The 22,356-nt window shown below is 45.4% G+C and overlaps 1 protein-coding gene across 7 annotated transcripts in view; it reads left to right on the plus strand.

Annotated features, from left to right (window-relative positions):
• LOC146863653 (putative E3 ubiquitin-protein ligase HERC1) overlaps positions 1 to 22,356 on the plus strand; it is a 1,482,062-nt gene that overhangs the window by 240,815 nt on the left and 1,218,891 nt on the right. For all 7 annotated transcript variants that reach the window (XM_085627737.1, XM_085627739.1, XM_085627735.1 and 4 more), the window contains exons 10-11: positions 15,263 to 15,434; positions 17,541 to 17,675. In XM_085627737.1, coding sequence (XP_085483863.1) covers positions 15,263 to 15,434; positions 17,541 to 17,675 — 307 coding nt within the window. The remainder of the gene's footprint in view (positions 1 to 15,262; positions 15,435 to 17,540; positions 17,676 to 22,356) is intronic.

Raw genomic sequence — 22,356 nt, forward strand, 5'->3', positions numbered from 1 at the left:
AAAGTGAAAAGATAGAAGAGGATTGTAGCTAAATCATGTCAACGGGCAATAAATAGTCAAGAAATTAAAAGTTCTTTTGCCTCCTGTTTCCAAAAGTTTCTGACATGATGAAACCTTCCTGGGCAACTAGCCACTAAATCATTAAAAGGATTATATAATCAGTGCAATTAAATAGCTGTATACAATTACTTTCCAGCTGCTTGTGTTAAATCGCTATTTTTGTCCAGTTCTTTTGCCGCTCTTTTCCAAACGTTTATAGCTCTGCAGGACAGTTGGATAGACGTCCCTCCGAGGCATTTTATAACTGCTGCTCTGCATGTCCTTATTTGTGCATTTCTTAGTGCCTCCCGCAAGACAGTTTCCCTGATTACTATTAGTGCGAGGCAGATACATAGGAGGTGCAACAGAGACTTGTCCCCCTGTCCACATAGCCAACATTCTTTGGTTGGCCATGTGTGTTTCCATTTGGGGGTCAGTAGATTGTGCAGTTCATCTTGCACAGTAGGTCTCTACCTTATAAATTCACAGGACTAGAATCACATACAATAAATCGTTGCATATCTTTGAAGTTATCAATATGCACCTCCATTGGCCTTGTAAGTGGGGTTTTAATTTGTTGGTTCGAAACACCAACGACATGGATACTAGCTCCCGAGAGGGGTAGGTTTGGGATGTCTGCTGTTCTCACAGTAGAACGGGTAGCACCAGTATCCAACAAAAAAGTGATATCATTACCTTCCACTTTCCCATCAACAAATGGACCTGACTGGTCTACCGACAAGGATGCGTCAAGTACTCACTCCTCTTCCTCCCCTCTCAGGCACCTTCAATCATCTAAGTCACTGTATGTATTTTTCAAAAGATATTGTGAAATCACAGAATTTTTCTTACCACTTTCTCCTGGAAATCCGGCATCCGTGGGGTGCTTTTGAGGGTTCACAAAGTTTGGCATAGGAGCTGGAGGCACCTGATACTGTGGATTAACTACCTGCGGTGGCTGATTCCCAACCCCTTCAGTCTGCGTCTGTGGGTTTAAATTTTGATTTGGCCCATTATTATTCTGACTATTCGGACACTCATTTCTCCAATGTCCAAGCTTTTCACATCCGTGACATGGAAACTTCTTTTTCGCATCCTCTCTATTCATTCGCCCTCTAGTTTTACCACCATTCATTCCTTGATCACTCAGGTTCAACCCTTTATCAGTTTCTGTATTTAATTTTGATTCCTGCTGCTCTGCTAATTTCACTTGTGCCCACATCATCTTCTCTTTCAGCTTTTTATGTCTGGCTTCAATATCGTCGCCACAATATTTGGCATATTTCAAAATATCATCAATGCTTTTGCTCTGCCAGCAAAGCATATGCTGTTGAATCATCTGACTAATCTCTGGTTTCATGCCATACACAAACCAATACACAAAATGTCTCATATCCTTATCACCAATATTTTCACAGCCGCTGTACTGCTTGAGCACCTGTAACAGCCTCTCATAATAGGCATGTACAGACTCATTTGATTCTTGAGTTGTCCTGTCTATTTTTACCCAATCTGTCTCTTTTGGGAGAATTTTTCCTTTTAAGAAAGTAATCACTTGGTGATACTTTTTCAACACATCCTCTGAGGGTGCTCCTGTTTAGCATCTCTTGGCTACTCCTCACTTGGCCATTCGATTGTAATCTTGAATTCTGTCCACAAATCTGCAGGTAACACAATGTCAAACAAACCATCCAGGTCCTTCAACAAAACCTTTGACACCTTCACAAACCTCTCAACCTGCTGTTTTTCTCTCAATTTCAGAAAATCATTTGTAAATGACAAAATATCCTGTCTACTCCATGGGACATGAACATATCCACCACCAGGTACTTCTCTCATGGGACACAAACTCTCTGCCTTTTCTGTGTCTTTCAACAAGAAAGCAGATGTTGACGCTTCCCTAGCCTTTGCTTCCTCTTTCTTTTTTGTCCACCTAGTTTTCCACTTGTCCATATCTCCCCACTTCTGCAAAATGTTCATTAGTTCTTTTAATTGTCATTTCCTACCCGACACATTCATGTTTTCCATATCTTTGTCTGTGAATTCCACTCCATAGGGTTTTTGAAACAACTTAGATTTCCCTATATCTATTCCAATCTCCGCAGCCATTTCCATCAGTTTTTCATGATATACCTTTGCATTTCGCGTAATACTCCTACATACAAACAACAATTCTTCTTCATTGTAATCATTCAGTCTTCCTAATCCCACATTTCCAGCAATAATTTCCTCTAATTCCACTTTCAAATTATAAATTGTCAGGACACACTTCCTTCCTCAGGATCTGGACGCGAAGATACATCTCTCGATACCTTCAACTCCGATTTAAGTACTACAGAGTTTTGAAGTGATCGAACAGAGGGAAGGGAAATTAGGATGGGAACAGCTGGGAAGGAGATCTGAAAAGGAAACGTTAGTCACAAATAAAATATTAACAATATACCTCTATTGAGAGCCTCTGAGTTTTCTCCTTGTTCTGTACTGCTAAATCATTCTTGCGAGTTAACAATTCTCATATCTCTGTCATTATGCACAAGAGTTAACAGCACTCAAAAGTGACAGTTGTCAGCACTCATTCAAATCCTGTAAAGTAGTTTGCAAATTGTTCTGCGTATCAATAATACTTTCATTTTACCTTTAAGAGTGTTACTGAGCTTTTCCTTCTAAAAGCTCTCTTTAGCTTATCCTCGCGATCGATAATCTCACAAGGTAAAAAGCTATACAAATGTGAATAAAAGAATAAAGATCACTAATGCGGTCAAAATCAAAAGTAATTATGCTAATGCGGTAAATTCCAAACTATAATGCCAACTTCGTAAGGGTTATGAACCCTCTTACCGGACAGAGCACGACCTACTCTGTAAGTGTACTTTGAAAGAAGATTGCTGCCATGTCGGAGAAATCACTGCAGGAGCCGGCGTGTGTCCGGGATCCACTGCAAGATCTCGCCGTGTCTAAGAAGTCCGCCGATTCAGCCCACTGCCCTCAACAACAAAGAACTCCTCTCAGGAAAGCCTCCAAAGCTAAAGAGCTCACCCCAAATACCGGCGATGTTCTTCCAACAACCGAAACCGGCACAGGAAAACAATAGGGCCGCTCCCAGGAACTCCAGGGGAATAGTGAGCACGGGAGAAAGGGCGTGGCCGCTGACGTAAGCGTTGCCACGCTCTCTGTGTTGTTTCTTCAAGTATGCTGGGAAATGTAGTTTTCTCCAGATACCCCCCCTGAAAGGCAACTAAAAGGCATAAATCTCAGGGGCATCATGAAAGAAAAACAAAACACATGAGGTAACCACAACATGTGCGCTTTTGACAGAGAGACTAAACACATTAAGCAACCAGGAAATATGATTAAATAGGGAAACACCAACCCCATCGTCGTGATATCATGGCTGCCTCATGCATTTTTCCACAACGCACTTTTAAACATACTGATATATGTGTACACCACTGGCATGCGTCAGTGATACATTTGGATGGGGCGGGCCCTAGACCGCGTGCCGCCCTAGACCTGACATAAATGTCTAAAATCTTTGGGACTGAACTAGATCTTTCTATTCCCTGTGACCACCTTTCCAAATCTTCCGGAGTAACTGCTGTTGTTCTTTTGGTGATTTGAGGGGCTACTGTCCCTCTCTCCCTTCCATGATCAGGTAAACATCTTTTTGGAGTTCCTATTACTGGTTCTCCTATAGGGAGATCCATTAATGAAATGATGGAACTACACTCACTGGCTTGATCTTCCACAAATATTATTCCTGTTCTGGGGTTGCTCATTGCGGCAGGTACAGTTTGAGAATTTTGAACATTCACTTTATTCCCGAATAATGGTAAAACAGGGTCTATGGTTACAGGTACTGACAAGGCATCAGCGTACAATTTCAATTGATTTATTTTCTGTATGAATTCTTCTCTATTTTTGTTCAGAGCCTCAATTTCTTTTTTTTGGAGTACTCGATTTGTCATGTTATCATGTAAAATCTGCAAAATGAAAGAAGTTCCTAATACTGGGGCACTTGGGGTGACTACTCTACTAAGTCCTTCCAGATATGGAGGAGGATTTTTAGTTAAAATATCCTCTAATAACTCATCTTCCGATTCACCATACCCGGTCACACTCAGGTGCTTGGTTTTCTCTCTACACTTACTTCCTGTCTGCTCTTCAGCCGTCAACACTGGATATAACCTTTCTGATACCATTGCTCTTCTCCATTGTTTCATCCGATCTTCTCGTGATCCATTCATATATCTGGGGAAAAATCCTTTCATTCTCCCTCTTCCGTGCTTCTCTCTCTCATATGCCTCAGTCTCCCATTCTTCTAAAGCTTCATACAAAGTTAATCTAGGTCTTGGTTCTAAATCATTCATTCTCATTCTCAAAGTCTGAAGAACTCTCCCATTAAATGTACCATATTCTGGGAAAGCCAAGACCCCATCACCTTTGGTGTAATCTACCCAATTTTCCAACCATACACAGGTCTGATAACCTCTCTCTGTCATCATGAATGAAGCAGGTGTTTTTGGTGGAGGGATAAGAATCCCCTCTCTAGTCAATACAGGCTTGACTTTCTTAAAGACAGTTTTAATTCTTTTTATCAATGACATTTTTCTCTCTTCCCCATACATTTTGGGTAAATATCGATGTACAAAGTTGTATTCTGCAAATCCTAAAAATCTCCGGTCTGGCGATTTCCTGTAATAGACTTTTCCCAATCTCGCATCCAATCTTAATGCAACTTCTAATTTCCCAATCCAATCAGACTCAGGCTCACACTCGTGGTTTGACCAATCTCAGCGGGCGTTTGTCACACACGCCCGATTTTTCCACCAATCCCAGCGCGGCACACTGTGACGTCAGTCTAATTCCGGCGACTGTCCCTCCCTTCACAAGGTAATGTAAAACGTTCTGACTACTTTCATTAAATTCTTCATTAGTAACAACATAAAAACATTTGCATCTCTGCCTGTTCCACTAAACAAAGGATAGATTTATTTTCACTGTGAGTAACACATTCCGCTTCCTCTTCACGAAGTAAGAACTTCCGTTTACTCTTCATACACCCATGAGTAAAACTTTCCGCTCACTCTTCATTGAGTAAAGTCTTCCGTTTGATCTTCACTCAAGCTCAGAAGAACCCGCTACTCCTTCGGTGTTACCCTTTCCAGGTTATGTAAGACAAAAGTTTCACCAGCGAACTCTTTTGCTGTCACTCTAGCTCAGAAGAGCCTGCTACTCCTTCAGTGTTACCCTTTCTTGGTGATATAACGACTAAAGTTTCACCAGCGAACTCTTTGCTTTCAATCACTCTCACTTTTATACGATATAGGGCCATATGTAGGTAAAACGTGTTTTGCGATTCTCATATTGCGATTTTTAGGGAATCGCAATTAGAGAATCGCAAAATGCAATGTAGGTAGGATTAGCTAAATATTTTGTGAATTCCACCTATTCCTTATTTGCGAATCGCAAATTGAGATTCGCAAATAAGGAATACCTTGCCATTCATTCCTATGGGCTAGAAGGCCCATAGGAATGAATAGAAAGACATTCTCAATTTGCGATTCTCAATTAGAGAATTGCAAATTGAGAATGCAATTTCAAGGTTGCAAGGGTGTCAATAGGACACCCTTTTGCACCCCTGAAATAAACATGTGTGCACATGTGGCGCACATACATGCGCTAAGGGCATATATGTGCGCCACATGGCACTTTGAAAAATGCAAAAAAGTGCATTTTTCAAAGAGATGTCAAATTACCACCAACCTGAAGTTGGTGGTAATTTGCGATTCCTTAAGCCAAAATCGCACAACTTGGGTGCTTCCTACATTGCATTTAAGGAATCGCAATTTGGGATTCCTTAAATGCATTCGCAAAATAAGGAATCGCAAATTTTGCAATTCCTTATTTTGCGTGTGGGTTTTTGTGTGCTACATAGCACACTGCCCAAAATGCATCGCAAAGGCTGAAATTCTGCGAATTTCAGCATTTGCGATCGCAATTTGGCTTCCTACATATGGCCCCATAGTCCCTAATTTAACACTGCCAGCCCTTTATAGCTTCTCAGTGCTATTCTAACAGACGAGTAACCTCAGAGTAGTGTGGCCACTTCCACCACCCGCTATTCCTTCCCGGGAGTTCCAGGTATAACTATACCCGTGTTCCAGACCACATAATACACGACGCGGACGTATTTGTTAAAGCACATATTAATAATCAATAATCAATGATCAATAATCAATATTCGTCACCAAACTAGTCAATAATAACCATAACTCTGCTACCAGAGAACGGATCCAGCGGTGCACCAACAACAGATACTCCCAACACCTTATATTCACCTGGGCCCATCAGTATTGCATACATTTTAATTCACTTGGCTAACTGCTGGAGGGTGTTTGTTCATCACTGATCAATAAGTTCTTTCCATTTGGTCGATGAACCGAATTAGTTGGAACTAATTGATGGTGACGATGCATATATCCAACCTTGCAAATAATTAATCAATAAGATTAAACACAGACTCAGGAAGTTTTCAAAACCTTTATCTAAAATTTTAAATGTGAGTGAACAATTCAAAATATACCACGGACACCTTCAATCATTTATGAAGGAATATTCAATCAATTTAAACACTCTCACAAACTCATCAGATTGGTGTTGCTCATAAAGAGAGGATAGAGACAGCAGTACATAAAAATAATATACGAATCACATAGTTACCACAGATGGTGTGAAGACCAACCCCCTGGCCAAAGGGCTGGCAAGGGTCCCCTGGGAAAGATCAGGAGATAAAGGCTTCAGGACAGGATTTAGGACAGGACAGTAGACCTCACTAATACCGACAACTCGCCGCACCCCTCTCTGAAACTTTCTCCCTCCTCGAGATTCTTCTGCGATCTTCTTTCTAATACATTTCTTTAAGTCTTTATTGAAACTTCTTAAGCATCTCAGCATCATCGATAATTCTGACAGCATCTTCCCTCTCAGCATTCTCTCAGGATCACACACACCCAATTAACTAAACTACCTTAGTTATACCTTTTGGGATTCATGTACCACCCCCTAAAGTTGCAATATCGCAAAAATGCGATTTTTGATTGGACAGGCAAGGAGCGTTTTGGTCATCACACCATGATGGCTATAGCCTTTTCTTTGTTCCTAAACACATCCCCTTTATTAGTATGCATTTTATTTCATTCCCACCCAAGTTTATTCACAGTTGATACATTTTTAATAATAATATTCATGTGTCTTTGGTTTCTGCGCTTCTGACATCCGTGGTTCCCAGGGTTTAGCGGTCGATGGCCTTGGATGTGGTCCAATCATGGGATCATCCTTTCAGGGGAAGTAGAGGTAACACATGCGCGGACGGTGTTCACTCAAGTACTCAAGTTGTGGCAAGAAGGGCCGAAATACGAACTTATAAAAGGTCAAAAAGGAGAATATTAATTCAAGAAATAAATGATTTCACTGTATACCACCTACATCTACTCTATTCCCCTTTATTCATTAATACTTTCCCTGCATTAGCTCTTTAGATATAAAGCGTTTTCTAAATAGCAAAGCAGGTGCCATGCACATGGGTCTTGAAGACGCAATGTTAGTGCTTACTGCTCATACGCAAGAAGTTCCCTTCAAAGCTATTCACGTCACATTATGTAGATCCAATTGACGCTTGCGCAGTAAAGTTTTCCCTGTTAAAGCCGCGCTTTTAGTCCACTATCCATATTAATGGTTAGTAAACACATAGGCAAGCTTCACTGTCTTATTTATGTAACTGAATGTGCAAAGATTAATCACAAACTCAATTAATAATTTCATGTTAGTAAATTAATAAATTAAACGAGTGAATTGAATTAGAGCAAGTCTCACATATACGAGTCTTTGCTCCATCAGTGGTACTGGTATGGGTGGTGGTACTGGTATTATTGGTGGTGGTATTGATGGTGGTGGTATTGGTATTTGTGGTGGTGGTACTGGTATTGGTGGTGGTGGTGGTATTGCTGGTGGGGTATTGGTGGTATTGGTTGTGGTATTGGTGGCATTGGTGTTGGTGGTGGTGGTATTGGTGGTGGTATTGGTAATGGTACTGGTGGTGGTGGTAATGCTGGTGGTATTGGTGGTGATGGTATTGGTGGTTGTGGTGGTGGTATTGGTGGTGGAGGTGGTATTGGTGGTGGTTGTATTGGTGGTGGTGGCGTATTGGTGGTGATATTGGTGGGGGTTGTGGTGGTATTGGTGGTGGTGGTATTAATGGTGTGATTGGTGGTGGTATTGGTGGTTGTGGTTATATTAGTGGTGGTATTGGAATTGGCAGTGGTATTGGTATTGGTGGTGGTATTGGATTGGTAGTGGTAGTGGTGGTGGTATTGGTGGTAGTGGTTACATTGGTGTTGGTATTCGTGGTGGTATTGGTGGTGGTGTTTTTGGTGGTGGTTTTATTGGTGGTGGTGGTTTTGGTGGTGGTATTCATTGTGGTATTGGAGGTATTGGTGGTGGTATTGGTGGTGGTATTGGTGGTGATGGTGATATTGGTGGTGGTAGTGGTATTGGTGGTGGCGGTATTGTTGGTATTGGTATTGGTGATGGTGGTATTGGTATTGGTATTGGTGGTGGTAGTATTGGTGGTGATGGTATTGGTTATATTGGTGGTGGTATTGTTATTGGCGGTGATATTGGCATCGGTGGTGGTGGTGATATTAGATTGGTATTGGTGGTGGTGGTATTGATGGTGTTGGTAATGGTGGTGGTGGTGGTGGTGGTGGAGGTGGTGGTATGGGTGGTGGTATTGGTGGTGGAAGTTGTGGTATTGATGGTGGTGGTGGTATTGGTGGTGGTATTGGTGTTGTTGGTACTGGTGGTGTTATTGGTATTGGTGGTGGTACTGGTGGTATTGGTATTGGTACTGGTGGTGGTGGTATTGGTGGTGATGGTATTGGTGCTTTTGGTGGTTGTATTGGTGGTGGAGGTGGTATTGGTGGTGATGGTATTGGTAGTGGTAGTGGTGGTGGTGATATTGGTGGTGGTGGTATTGGTAGTGGTATTGGTGGTATTGGCCGTGGTATTGGTTGTGGTATTGGTGGTGGTATTGGTGGTGGTATTAGTGGTGGTATAGGAGGTATTGGTGGCGGTGGTGGTATTGGTGGTGATGGTGGTATTGGTGGTGGTATTGGTAGTAGTGGTTGTAGGAAAGTGGGTTTCTGTTGCAGTAACCCCCCCACGTTTTGCCAGACTACTGATGCACTTTGACTTGATGTGCCCTGGGTCCCTGCCAATCAGGTTCCCAGTGTTCTTTCCCCAAACCTAACCCAATTGGCATCTCTGGCCACAGGTCAGCCCCTGGTAAATGGTACCACAGGCACCCAGGGCACTGTGACCAGGTAAGACCTCTAAGGGCTGCATCACTTATTGTGCCACCCTTAGAGGCCCTATACCTTTACACACCCACACTGCCTTTGCAGGCTGCATGTTATGGTGCAGAACAAAGTGAAGGGTCGACATGGCACACATCCCTGGGTGCCATGTCTAAAACCCACTGCCCTGGCATCGATCAGTCACCCCTCTAACTGGGTGCCCTATACCAGTGGTGAGGGTACAGTTGCGTGAGCCCTGTACCCCTACAGTGTCTAAGTCCATTCTTAGACATTGTAAGTGCAGTGCTGCCATCAAGAGTATATGGTGCTGGGAGTTTGTCATTACGAACTCCACAGCGCCATAATGGCTACACTGAAAACTGAGAAGTTTGGCATCAAAGTTCTCAGCACATTAAACCCACACTGATGCCAGTGTGGGATTTAATGAAAAATGCACACAGAGGGCATCTTAGAGATGCCCCCTGAAAAACGACCAGCCTCTGGTGGGTTCCCTGACTTGGGACACACCAGCCTGCCACCGCAAGACATGTTTCTGGACCCCTGGGGTGGGAGCCTTCTCTCCCTGAGCCCAGAAACAAAGCCTCTCCTGGGTGGAGGTGTTCACAACTCCCACAGGCCAGGAAGAGCCATATGGCAGCCTTTGTAATGCAACCCCCAGCCTCTCCCCCTAGCAGGAGCAGGCCCCCTTCCTGTCTCCCCTCCTTTTCGGCGGAGAAACAGGGGGGTGCCCACCTCTGCCAACTCCACCCCTCAGGTGGGGGAGGCGAGGTAAAGCCCTCTCTTCAGTGCTCACCATCTTGCAGATGGCAGGCACTCCCCAATCAGTATTAGGGATTGTGCTCACTCCCCGACGTGGGGCAAGCAAACCAATGGTGTAGTCACCCTAAGGTCAGTATCCTATTGGCTACTGACCTCAAGACCCCTAAAACGCCCCCTAAATACAGTATTTAGGGGGCAGCCCTGAACCAAGAAAGCAGATTCCTGCAACCTATAAGAATACAAAGGACAAAAGAAGACGCCCAGCAGACAAGACTGCAGAGAACAACCGACTTAGCTCCAGCCCTACCAGCCCATCTGCAGTTTCCGGAGATCCCGCGCCAAAAATCGTCTTGTCCTGCAGCCAGCGACCTCCAGAACCCCGGGAAGGACTGACTGCCTTCAACAAAGACTGAATCTCCTGTAAACAGCAGCTCTGTTCAAAAGAAACACCAAACAAAGACTCCAAGCCTGCTGAGGAAAAAGAAACCCGACGCCTGGAACCACCACTGCACCCGTCGCCTACAGCCCGAGCTCAAGTGGCTCACCGCTCCCAGCGAGGTCTCCCAGCGCTCCAGAGTCCGAGTCCACCGTGGGTTGTCCACTCCAGGACTCCCCGACGTCGCCTGCAGCCTCTGCACGGAGACCCCCCCAACCACGAGTGGCCCGGTAATGTGAAATCCAATCTCAACAGAAACCCCTACATCCAGCCAAACTGTTCCCTGGAGAAAAGAACCAGAGGTGCACCTATGTCCCTGAGCCCTCCAACCTACCTGCCCAGCTGTTGGTTCCTCCTGGAAGTCTTCCTGGACTGGGTCTGCAACTAAAAACCAAAACCGAAAATCCCCATTGAAAATAACAGGACACCCGATGCCAAAACAGCACCCTCCACCCAGCCGCCCCTGCGCTGCTGCGAGTGCACATTGTGTGCTAAACCGGATCCCCCTTTGCCCTGAGCCTAACACCAGGAGCTTTGCTCCCACAACCTTGTGTCCTGCTCACCAGCAGCCACCAATCAGAGGCCCCCTATCCCTCATTGGATAACATTGGGCCTCCGCACTCTGCACCCAGCTGCCCTAGTGCCGCTGAGGGTGTAACAAGAGTGTATCCTTTACCCTGGGGGAACCCTTGTTCCAACCCCAGAAGCTGAACTCCAAAGACCCATCAACCGTTAACTTTGTTTCTCTCCATAGGAACCTATTGACATATCACACTGAGTAGAAAAAGTAATCTAAAAAGTAAGTAACGTAAAAGTAACTTAACTATAATTTTCATTGCACAGTCAATGCAAAGTATATGTACAGCATTTCACAGTATTGCATTACCAGTAATTCAAACTGTAACCATTTCAAAGTACATTTACAATTGCATTTCAAACTGTATATTTACTGCAAAGTATTTATCAACTTACCTGTGTCAGCCTTGTTTGGTTCTAGAAAATAAAATAACTAAAAGAATATTTTTATACAAAACCAATTGGTCTGAAGTTCAATCGTTGAGTGTGGGAAATCATTTGCTGATTGAGTGGGTACGACAAATGCTTTACACGGTCCTCTGATACTGCCTTACTGCTCGACCACACTACCATAAATAGAGAGTAAGTTTCTATCTAACTTTACCTCTGCCTACCTTTGGGGACCCACTGGCCTCTGTGCACACTATACCTCACTTTGGTATAGTATATACAGGGTCAGCTTCCTACAGTGGTGGTATTGGTGGTGGTATTGGTATTGGCGGTGGTATTGGTGGTGGTGGTATTGGATTGGTGGTGGTATTGGTGGTGGTGGTTGTATTGGTGGTGGTATTGGTGATGGTGGTATTGGTGGTGGTATTGGTGGTGTTGGTATTGGTGGTGTTGGTGGTATTGGTGGTGATGGTATTGGTGGTGTTTGTATTGGTGCTGATGGTATTGTTGGTGGTGGTGGTTTTCTTGGTGGTAGTGGTGGTATTGTTGTTGGTATTGTTATTGGTGGTGGTGGTGGTATTCATGGTAGTATTGGTGGTATTGGTGGTGGTATTTGTGGTGGTGGTGGTATTGGTGGTATTAGTGGTGGTATTGGTGTTGGTGTTGTTGGTGGTGGTGGTGGTATTGGTTATATTGGTGGTGGTATTGGTATTGGTGGTGGTGATATTGGATTGGTGGTGGTGGCATTGGTGGTGGTATTGGTAGTGCTGGTATCGGTGGTGGTGGTTGTATTGGTGGTATTGGTGGTGATGGTGGTATTGGTGGTGGTTTTGGTGGTGGTGGTATTGGTGGTGGTATTGATGGTTTTGTTATTGTGGTGGCGTTGGTATTGGTGGTGGTGGTATTCGTGGTGGTATTGGTATTAGTGGTGGTGGTGGTGGTGGTGGTGGTGGTGGTATGGGTGCTGCTGGTATTGGTGGTGGTAGTATGGTATTGGTGGTGGTCGTAGTATTGGTGGTGGTTGTGGTAATGGTGGTAGTGGTAATGGTGATGGTGGTATTGATGGTAGTGGTGGTGGTGGTAGTAATGGTGGTGGTATTGGTGGTGGTGGTATTGGTGGTGGTGGTATTGGTGGTGGTATTGGTGGTGGTATTGGTGGAGTGGTGGTATTTATGGTGGTATTAGAGGTATTGGTGGTGGAGGTAGTATTGGTGGTGATGGTGATATTGGTGTTGGTATTTGAGGTGGTGGTGGTATTGGTAGTGGCAGTATTGGTGGTATTGGTGGTGGTGGTGGTATTGGTGGTGGTGGTATTGGAGGTGGTAATATTGGTGGTGGTGGTGGTATTCATTATATTGGTGGTAGTATTGGTATTGTTGGGGGTATTGGTGGTGGTTGTATTGGTGGTGGTCGTAGTATTGGTGGCGGTTGTGTTAATGGTGGTGGTGGTAATGGTGATGGTGCTATCGACGGTAGTGGTGGTGGTGGTAGTATTGGTGGTGGTGGTATTGGTGGTGGTGATATTGGTGGTGGTATTCGTTATATTGGTGGTAGTATTGGTATTGGTGGTGGTATTGGTGGTGGTAGTATTGGATTGGTGATGGTATTGGTGGTGGTGGTATTGTTGGGGGTATTGGTGGTGGTTGTATTGGTGGTGGTCGTAGTATTGGTGGCAGTTGTGGTAATGGTGGTGGTGGTAATGTGGATGGTGCTATTGACGGTAGTGGTGGTGGTGGTAGTATTGGTGGTGGTGGTATTGGTGGTGGTGGTATTGGTGGTGGTATTGGTGGTGGTGGTGGTATTGGTGGTGGTGGTATTCATGATGGTATCAGAGGTATTGGTGGTGGAGGTAGTATTGGTGGTGATGGTGGTATTTGAGGTGGTGGTGGTATTGGCAGTATTGGGGGTATTGGTGGTGGTGGTGGTATTGGTGGTGGTGGTATTGTTACTGGTGGTGGTAATATTGGTGGTGGTATTCGTTATATTGTTGGTAGTATTGGTTTTGGCGGTGGTATTGGTATTGGTGGTGGTATTATTGGATTGGTGGTGGTATTGGTGGTGGTGGTGGTTGTAATGGTGGTGGTGGTATTGGTGGTGGTTTTGGTAGTATTTGTGGTGGTATTGATGTTGTTGGTATTGGTGGTGGTGGTATTGGTGGTAATGGTGGTGGTATTGGTGGTGGTATTGGTGGTGAAGGTGGTGGTATGGGTGGTGGAAGTTGTGGTATTGATGGTGGTGGTGGTATTGGTGGTGGTAGTGGTATTGGTGGCGGTGGTATTGGTGTTGGTGGTGGTAGTATGATATTGGTGGTGGTCGTATTTGTGGTGGTGGTATTGGTGGTGGAGGTATTGGTGGTGGTATTGGTGGTGGTGGTATTAGTGGTGGTATTGGTGGTATTGGTGGTGGTGGTGGTATTTGTGGTGGTAGTGGCATTGGTGGTGGTGGTATTGGTGGTGGAGGTGGTATTGGTGGTGGTGGTAGTATAGGTGGTATGGGTGGTATTGGTTGTGGTATTGGTGGTGGTGGTATTAGTGGTGGTATTGGTGGTGGTGTTGGTGGTGGTGGGGGTATTAGTCATGGTGGTGGTATTGGTGGGTGGTTTTGGTGTTGGTATTGGTGGTGGTTTCGGTGGTATGATATTGGCAGTGTTGGTATTGGGGTGGTGGTTTTGGTGGTGGTGGTGGTATTGGCAGTGGTGGTTTTGGTGTTGGTGGTGGTAATATTGGTGGTGGTACTGGTGGAGGTACTGGTGGTGGAGGTTCTGGTATTGATGGTGGTGGTGGAATTGGTGGTGGTATTGTTGGTGGTGGTATTGGTGGTGGTATTGGTGGTGGTGGCAGTATTGGTTCTGGTGGTGGTGGTATTGGTGGTAGCGGTAGTAGTATGATATTGGTAGTGGTGGTGGAATTTGTTGTAGTGGTATTGGTGGTGGTGGTATTGGTGCTGGTGATGGTGGTGGTAATGGTGGTGGTATTGGTGGTGGTGGTATTGATGGTGGTGCTAATAAAACAGGCTTTTGAAAACAACCCGTTAGGTGGCTTTAGTACAGATGACATTAAACACAGATGTGCTGGCTTACAAATGAAAACAAGGCCGTACTAAAGAGGAACTAACAAGCCTATTACCAAATCCAAAGGCAGAATTTACGAAAGACAGTGACACAAGCTAATGAACAACATGGGCGGAGAGTGGGCAGAGAGCCGGCTTCTCTCCCATACTCTACTACAGCAGTCTCGCAGAGCGAGTAGTTTATGTGCGCTGCCGCTAGGCTCGACCTAAAAAATCATACGGATAGGTTTTTGAGCTACACAACTGTTGTCATAGAAATAACCCCATCTTGAAAGTTGGGTGGAGCGTTGAAGAGGTGGTCAATGATCTCTTTTTAAAGTGTAAGGGTGGCTGCAGAAGAGGCTCAAGCAATGATGGACCATGTTGACATTAAATCTCCTAGTACTGCGCTCAGGTCCGGATGGAATACAAATATTCCCAATAGTACTCAATTGTGCCAGGATAAATGCACATTTGGCGCCCATCATTGAAAAGGTAGCAGTAGCACCAAGTGTCCTGCTTGTCAAAGCTTCACTCTTCTCTCTTCATTGGTACTTACCCCTCTGTCACCGCACAGCACCACAGGTCTACTTAGCCATCTGTCAGTGTTTTGCTTTCAAGTTCTCTTTTCTGTCCTTAGGTCATGAGGTGTACGCCTGGGGTAACAACGCCATGGGCCAGTGCGGACAAGGCCACACCTCAACGCCCATCACCAAGCCCCGGAGAGTCATCGGGCTGGAGAACCGGCCCATCCAGCAGATTACAGCAGGCACTTCACACAGCCTGGCGTGGACTGCACCACCGATGGACAGGTAAGCATAAGGTTCTGGAGCCAAGGCGAGTAAGCCATAGAATTGCTGAAGGAGGGGAGGCACGCTCCACTGGTCATGCTTCATGACCAAGTGTAAGGTTAATGTCCTGCCACACAGTAATCCTCAGCCCTAGAAAATAAACATATAGTACTAATTGTTGGTTGCTGCACGGTCATGTCTAGCTATGAACTGCTACACTTTTGGAATCACATTTCCTTCTTGACAAGGCGATATCTCTATCTGAAACAATGGTGATGCCGTGGTAGCCAGGGCAGTCTACTGTAAGTTGTATCCCTCAGTGTCCACTAAATGAGGCCCTGAATGATGGAAAGGAGCAGGTCCCTGTGCCAGCTTCCTCTGCAACAGTCTCCTGTCCTGTCCAGCTTGCCCACCCTCTGCTGCCTGTCTATCTGCTGCCCTCTTTTTGTGCCTGTTCTGTGAGTTTTTCTGCTCTCTGTTTTGCCTTTTTTGTTTGTTTTTCTGCCTGCTGTTTTTCCTTTTTCTGTTTGTTTGACTGCCCACTGTTTTGCCTTTTCTGCTCGCTTTGCTGCCCTCTGTACTGCCTTTTCTACTTGTTTTCTGCCCTCTGTTTGTGCCTCCTCTATTTTGCCTTTTTTGTTTGTTTTTCTGCCTGCTCTTTTGCCTTTACTTCTTTTTTCTCTGCCCTCAGTTTTGCCTTTTCTGCTTGCTTTTCTGCCCTCTGTTTTGTCTTTTCTGCTTATTTTGCTGCCCTCTGTCTTGCCTTTTCTGCTCATTTGCTGCCCTTTGCTTTGCATTCTTCTTCTTGTTTTATCCCTCTTCCCGCCGTTTCCCTCCTCCCATCACCCAGCGTCCCGTTCTCCCCCAGGACCTACTTAATGGAGGCCACAGACAACCCCATTGACCAGGTCCTTGTGCCAGCTCCTCCTGCGACAGTTCCCTGTCCAGCTTGCCCGCAGTCCGCTACCCTACGCTACCCTCTGCTGTCTGTCTACCTGCTGCCCTCTGTTTGTGTCTCGTCTGCTCACTTTTCTGTTCTCTATTCTGTCTTTTCTGTTTGTTTTTCTGCCCTCTACCCTCGTTTCTCTGACAGAGATGTCGCACCCACAGCGCCCAGAAGCCTTTGGGGTAACAGTGCTGCGCTATACAAATGCTGATTGTTTGAGACACCCCTACAACATTGTCAGGAAAGGGAAACAGCCAATCATGGAGACAAAGTGGTTTGTGCAGTTTACTATCTGCGACAAATGGTACTCATAGCCCCTGGAGGCATTGGTAGGTTAGAAGTCGTCTCATTGATTAGGAATAGATAGGTGAGGGCATCAGACTGCTTCCACTCTAAAAACTGGGAAGGTCCACCCTCTTTCCTTCTGCTGCACATGCAGACACAGGGTCCATTTGATGGGTAAACTTCTTCCAATGGTGTCCTAGTAGGCATGAATAACACGGTGCTGGTGTATGCATCTTCCTATAGTGAGTGTCGATGGTGTCCTAGCAGGCATGAATAACACTGTCCTGGTAAATGCGTCTTCCTATAGTGCATGTCAAAGGTGTCCTAGCAGGCATGCATAACACTGTCCTGGTGTATGCATCTTCCTGTAGTGCATGCAGATGGTGTCCTATCAGGCTTGAATAACACTGTCCTGGTAAATGCGTCTTCCTATAGTGCATGTCAAAGGTGTCCTAGCAGGCATGAATAACACTGTCCTGGTAAATGCGTCTTCCTATAGTGCATGTCGATGGAATCCTAGCAGGCATGCATATCACTGTCCTGGTGTATGCGTCTTCCTATAGGCATGAGTAACATGTGCTGGTGTATGCGTCTTCCTATAGTGCATGTCAGTGGTGTCCTAGCAGGCATGCATAACACTGTCCTGGTGTGTGCGTCTTCCTATAGCGCATGCAGATGGTGTCCTAACAGGCATGAGTTACATTGTGCTTGTGTAAGCTTATCCCGATGGTGTCCTTTCAGGCATGAGTAATACAGTGCTGATGTATGCGTCTTCCTATAGTGTGCGTCAATGCTGTCCCAGCTGGCATAAATAACACGGTGCTGGTGTATGTGTCTTCTGATGGTGTCCTGACAGGCATGAATAACGCACTGGTGACGCTTCTTCCCACACGCAGGCAGATGGTGTCCTGGCACAGACCCTACTGTGTAGACCTCAGTGAAAACACCTTTACCTTCCTCCGAACATTCCTGGAAAGATTCTCCTATTCCGTTTGCAAACCGCCCTCACTGGCACCCTTCAAGACTAACAGGTAAGGGCAGTAAGTGTTCGCTTTGCATCATCCTGGGAGAAATAATGCATTTCTTCTTGTTTTGCCAACTTAAGACCAGGTTTTCCCTAGTCTTAATTTTGACTCTGCCCTTGTAAATAGGGGGCTGTGCAAAATCAATGGGTTTTGTGGTGGATCACCCACCGCAACACCCATTGCCCTCCTATTTCACACTGAGTACAGCGCAAATGGGGGCCTTATTTACAAGGCAGCGTTAAGCCTTGTTAAGTGGCTTAATGCTGCCTTTTAAATAAGGCAATGCCCTATCACCAACACAATGTCATAAAAAGTGACGTTATGGTGCCCCTAAGTTTGGTCTGGGAGGTGGGCGTGTATCCCTGTGACAGAAAACCTACAGTTCTACCTTCCCCTGCTCAGCAGCAGGAGGACAGAATCGTGTAATGTGGTCGGCAGCAGCACTAGCTTGACTGCACACCCTGAAAGGCTGTCGCAGGGAGCACAGGGGGTCTCCTAAGTAGTTCAGTGCCAAAGAAGTATATATTATCTGTACCTTAGTCGAAGTATGCAGTTAATCTATAGAGCTCCATTACGCTTGGCTGTTTCTAGGTAGGAATACCCAAGTCCTCTGCTCCCGTTTACTGTGATGAGCTTTTATCGTTTTAGTACATTGTAAATCTAATGCCCGAATGTTTAACCTTTTGAAGCTCCATTTTCAAAAAAGAATAGAAGTTAAGACAAAGGACAACGTCCCCTTTAGGTTAACTCCATACTTCGTTGGCTTGGAGCATGGGGGAGCGTCGATAGGGTATGCCACGAGGGCCTTGGCTAAATAACATCTACCTCTCTAGTGTTAACAACACCCGTCAGTGGTATGTATCTCCATTCTCTCACAGGCAGGACAGTAGACATGTGCCCAAAATTGAGTTAGGGTCCGCCTAGTGATTTACTTTAAACTTAAAATTGATGTATGTTTGTCACCATTTTTGTTTAGTATTTTTCTTACAAAAACGTTTTTTGTCAGATGTATTTGTGATAGATTATGTTATCAAGTCATGTTTTACTGTATGATTTACTGATGTGTTATTCCTTTTGAAAGACATGTTTAATTGATTTTTGAAAATATTAAATGAAGCTGAATAAAGCTCATAAACTTTAGAATTAAGGGTCTAAGAATTATTGCAATTCAAATTGAATAATTTCCCTGGACACCTTGTTTGTTGTTTCAATATATGGCTGGTCCAGTCCAGGGAATTACGGACCCAAGCCTTGCTTGATCACACTAGCAATGTGTAATACGACAGTCAGGTACTCCGTTATGCAGAAATGGAATAATGTGTAATACACTCAGGCACTGATCACGGTGCCTTAGGCAGCCTCTTCGCCTTCTGACTTGCAGTCAGCCTCTCAACAGTTGCCCCCAACATGGGTACAATGTAATCAAAAAGTGCAGCTCCGCACTCCGGCCACTGTACTGCTACTCCCTTGGCAATACGGGCTGCGATACGAGCCTAAGCAGAGGCTTGCGCTGCTGGAACGAGAGAGAGGCCGACAGCGTCTCCCTCCGAGCCCGCACCCCGCCCAAAGGAGCCGACACACATTACCTGGGGGGGCCGCAAGCTCATCCTCCTCTCCTCATCCAGCGGCTGGGCCTCCAATGCAATCTTTGCCAATTGGCAACGGCGGGCTCGGGTTGGCGGCTCAGCTCCTCCTGGGCTGCTGGTCCGGCCCGCTACAGTTGCGAAGATCTCAAGCTGCCACAGGCACATACACACAGAGTCGCTGAGACTTCCTTGAGCTTCGGGTGCACGATCACTGGGCACTCCACACGAAGGTCTCAGGCTGCACGAAGATCACGCGCACAGCATCGCTGAGACTCACTTTAACTCCGGCGCACACGATAACAAGGCAAATCCTCACGAAGGTCTCATGTGCACAACGCACACGCACACACCGTCAATGAGAATCACTTGGATTCCGGTGCACAAGATAAAAAGGCAAATCCTCATAAAGGTCTCACGGTGCACAACGCACGCGCACACAGCGTCGATGAGACTCACTTGGATTCCAGTGCACACGATAGCAAGGCAAATCCTCACGAAAGTCTCACGGTGCACAATGCACACAGCGTTGATGAGACTCACTTAGATTCCGGTGCACATGATCACTGGACAATCCTCACAAAGGGGTTCAGGCTGCACAAAGCACATGCACACCGCGTCGCTGATCCTTGCTTGGACTCCAGGTGCCCACGATCACTGGGCACACCTTACGAGGGCCTCAGGCTGCAACAAGCATGCACACACAGCGCCGCTGAGACTCTCATGGAAACTTTTGTGTTCCTGTGTTTCCACAACAGGGTGCCAGCTCACCTCTGGCCCTTGGGGATAAGTTACTTCAGGACACAGCACACAGCAAAGTCCTTCAAGCAGGGGGACACAGCACACATCAAAGTCCCTTTAGCTTTTCCTTGGTTAAAACAGCAAACTGCAGGCCAGCCCCAGAACACACAGCAAGGGTCAGTCCTATCCTTCAGTCTCTTCAGTTGTTTCTTCGTTGGCAAAAGTCCTCTTGACCATGAAGTAGCTCCAGTCTTGTTCACACTTGATCAAGCCATTCTCCAAAGTTCAGGGGCTTCGGCTCTCATAGTTATACCCCTCAATGGCTTTGAAGTCTTTGTGTTCAGGGGGCACTGACCCCTGTTCAAACCAGTTCTGGGTGCCTCCCTGCCAGTGACACCTTTCTTCCTTTGATTAGTGGGGGTCTGCATTCTCAATCACTCAGCAGGAGATGGGACAATTGTTTTATAGCAACAACCCAGGCCTCTTCACCTCTAGGGGCCTCTCCTCCCCCTACACACCAGATGCAGGTTAGCCTGTTGCTGCCTCACCTCCTCCCCTCCTCCCCTGGGTCAAGACATTCCCCAGATCCTATCGCTTTCAAATTCAGACAGGCTATCCACAGCCTGGCAGAGACACACAGAAATGTTAGAGCACAAAAACTCAGCCACTTCTAAAAGAGTGGCTTCTAAACACACAATGCAAAAACCACCTTCATAAACAGATGTGTTATTACATTGTGAGTTCAGGCATACTAAACTTCACCTCTCCATCTTAAGCCTTTGGGAAGATAAGCTGGAAAACATATTACACAGCCTTCCCATTCTGTCCTATGGGCAAGATGGCCTTTCAACAGTGAAAAACGAAATGGAGATTATTTCACCGTCAGGACATGGTACACACCTTAGTACATGTCCTACCTTTCACATGCACTGCACCCTGCCCAGGGGGTACCCTAAACCAAACATAGGGGTGTCTGATGTGCATAGAAAGGGAAGGGTAAGGTTTGGCAAGTGAGTGCACTTGTCAGAACAACATGGCAGTTTAACAAACTGTGTGCAGACACTGCAATGGCAGGCCTGAGTTCGCTTTTAAAGGCTACTTGTGTGGGTGGCACAAATAGTGCTGCAGACCCACTAGTAGCATTTGCATTACCAGCCCTGGCACACATAGTGCACTTGACTAGGGACTTTACTAGTAAGGTAAACGTACAAATCATGGACAACCAATTACCATTATACTTTACACAGGGAGCACTTGCACTTTGACACTGTTTACCAGTGGCAAAGTGTCTGAAGCATCTACGTTGGCAACACTATGTCAGAAAAAAGGTCTAGGGGGGAAGCAAAAAGTTTAGGAAATTTAGCCAAAAAGGGCCAAGTCCTACAGTCACCACTCAGGCTCATCAGTCCTGAGGGCAGGGTGCCAATGCATGAGCAGAACACACCTACAAACTCCGGAGCCGTTTCTCTAGGCTTTGTAAGTGTGGTTTAAGACATATAGTGGGCATCAGTGATTACGAGATGTCTAACTATATAGTGGCTGCACCGAACCCGGTCATGCTTGGTATCAAACATGTTGGAATCATACCCCAACACCAATTCCAGTGTTGGAAGTATGATCCCATGTACTGGGGGCTCCTTGCCTTAAGCTGAATAAAGCTCATAAACTTCAGAATTAAGGGTCTAAGGTTTATTGCGATTCAAATTAAATAATTTCCCTGGACACCTTGTTTGTTGTTTCAGTATTACACATTGCATCATTTCTGCATAACGGAGTACCTGATTAGAGTATTACGCATTGCATTATTCCTGCATAACAAACTAACTGATTAGTGTATGACGCATGGCATTATATCTGCATAACGAACTACCTGATTGTCGTATGACGCATTGCATTGTTTCTGCATAACAAACTACCTGATTAGCGTATTGCGCATTGCATTGTTCCTGCCTAACAAATTACCTGATTAGTGTATTACACATTGCCTTGTATTATGCATTGCATTATTTTTACCTTCAAAATCCTGATTGTTGCGTTACGCATTGCATTCTTTTAACATTGCAGAGTGTCTGATTGCTGCGTTACGCCTTTCAGTATTTATACATTGCAAAAGTGCCTGATTCTAGCATTACGAACTGTAACACATGATATTAGATTTACAGGAGAATGTTTAGAAGTGCTCATTAATACCGCCAGAACTTACAAGGACTGGCTGGCCTAACAACCAGCCAGGAGAAATAGTACACAACATCATATGTTGGATTTATATTGTGTGGTCTTATCGTATATCTTTTTATATAAAGTTTATACTTGTTTTTATAAAACTCATGAGGAGTCTATTTGTGGTGTCATCATTGGGTTGT

Source organism: Triturus cristatus, chromosome 2_1 (assembly GCF_964204655.1).
Source record: "Triturus cristatus chromosome 2_1, aTriCri1.1, whole genome shotgun sequence".
Lineage (NCBI taxonomy): Eukaryota > Metazoa > Chordata > Amphibia > Caudata > Salamandridae > Triturus > Triturus cristatus.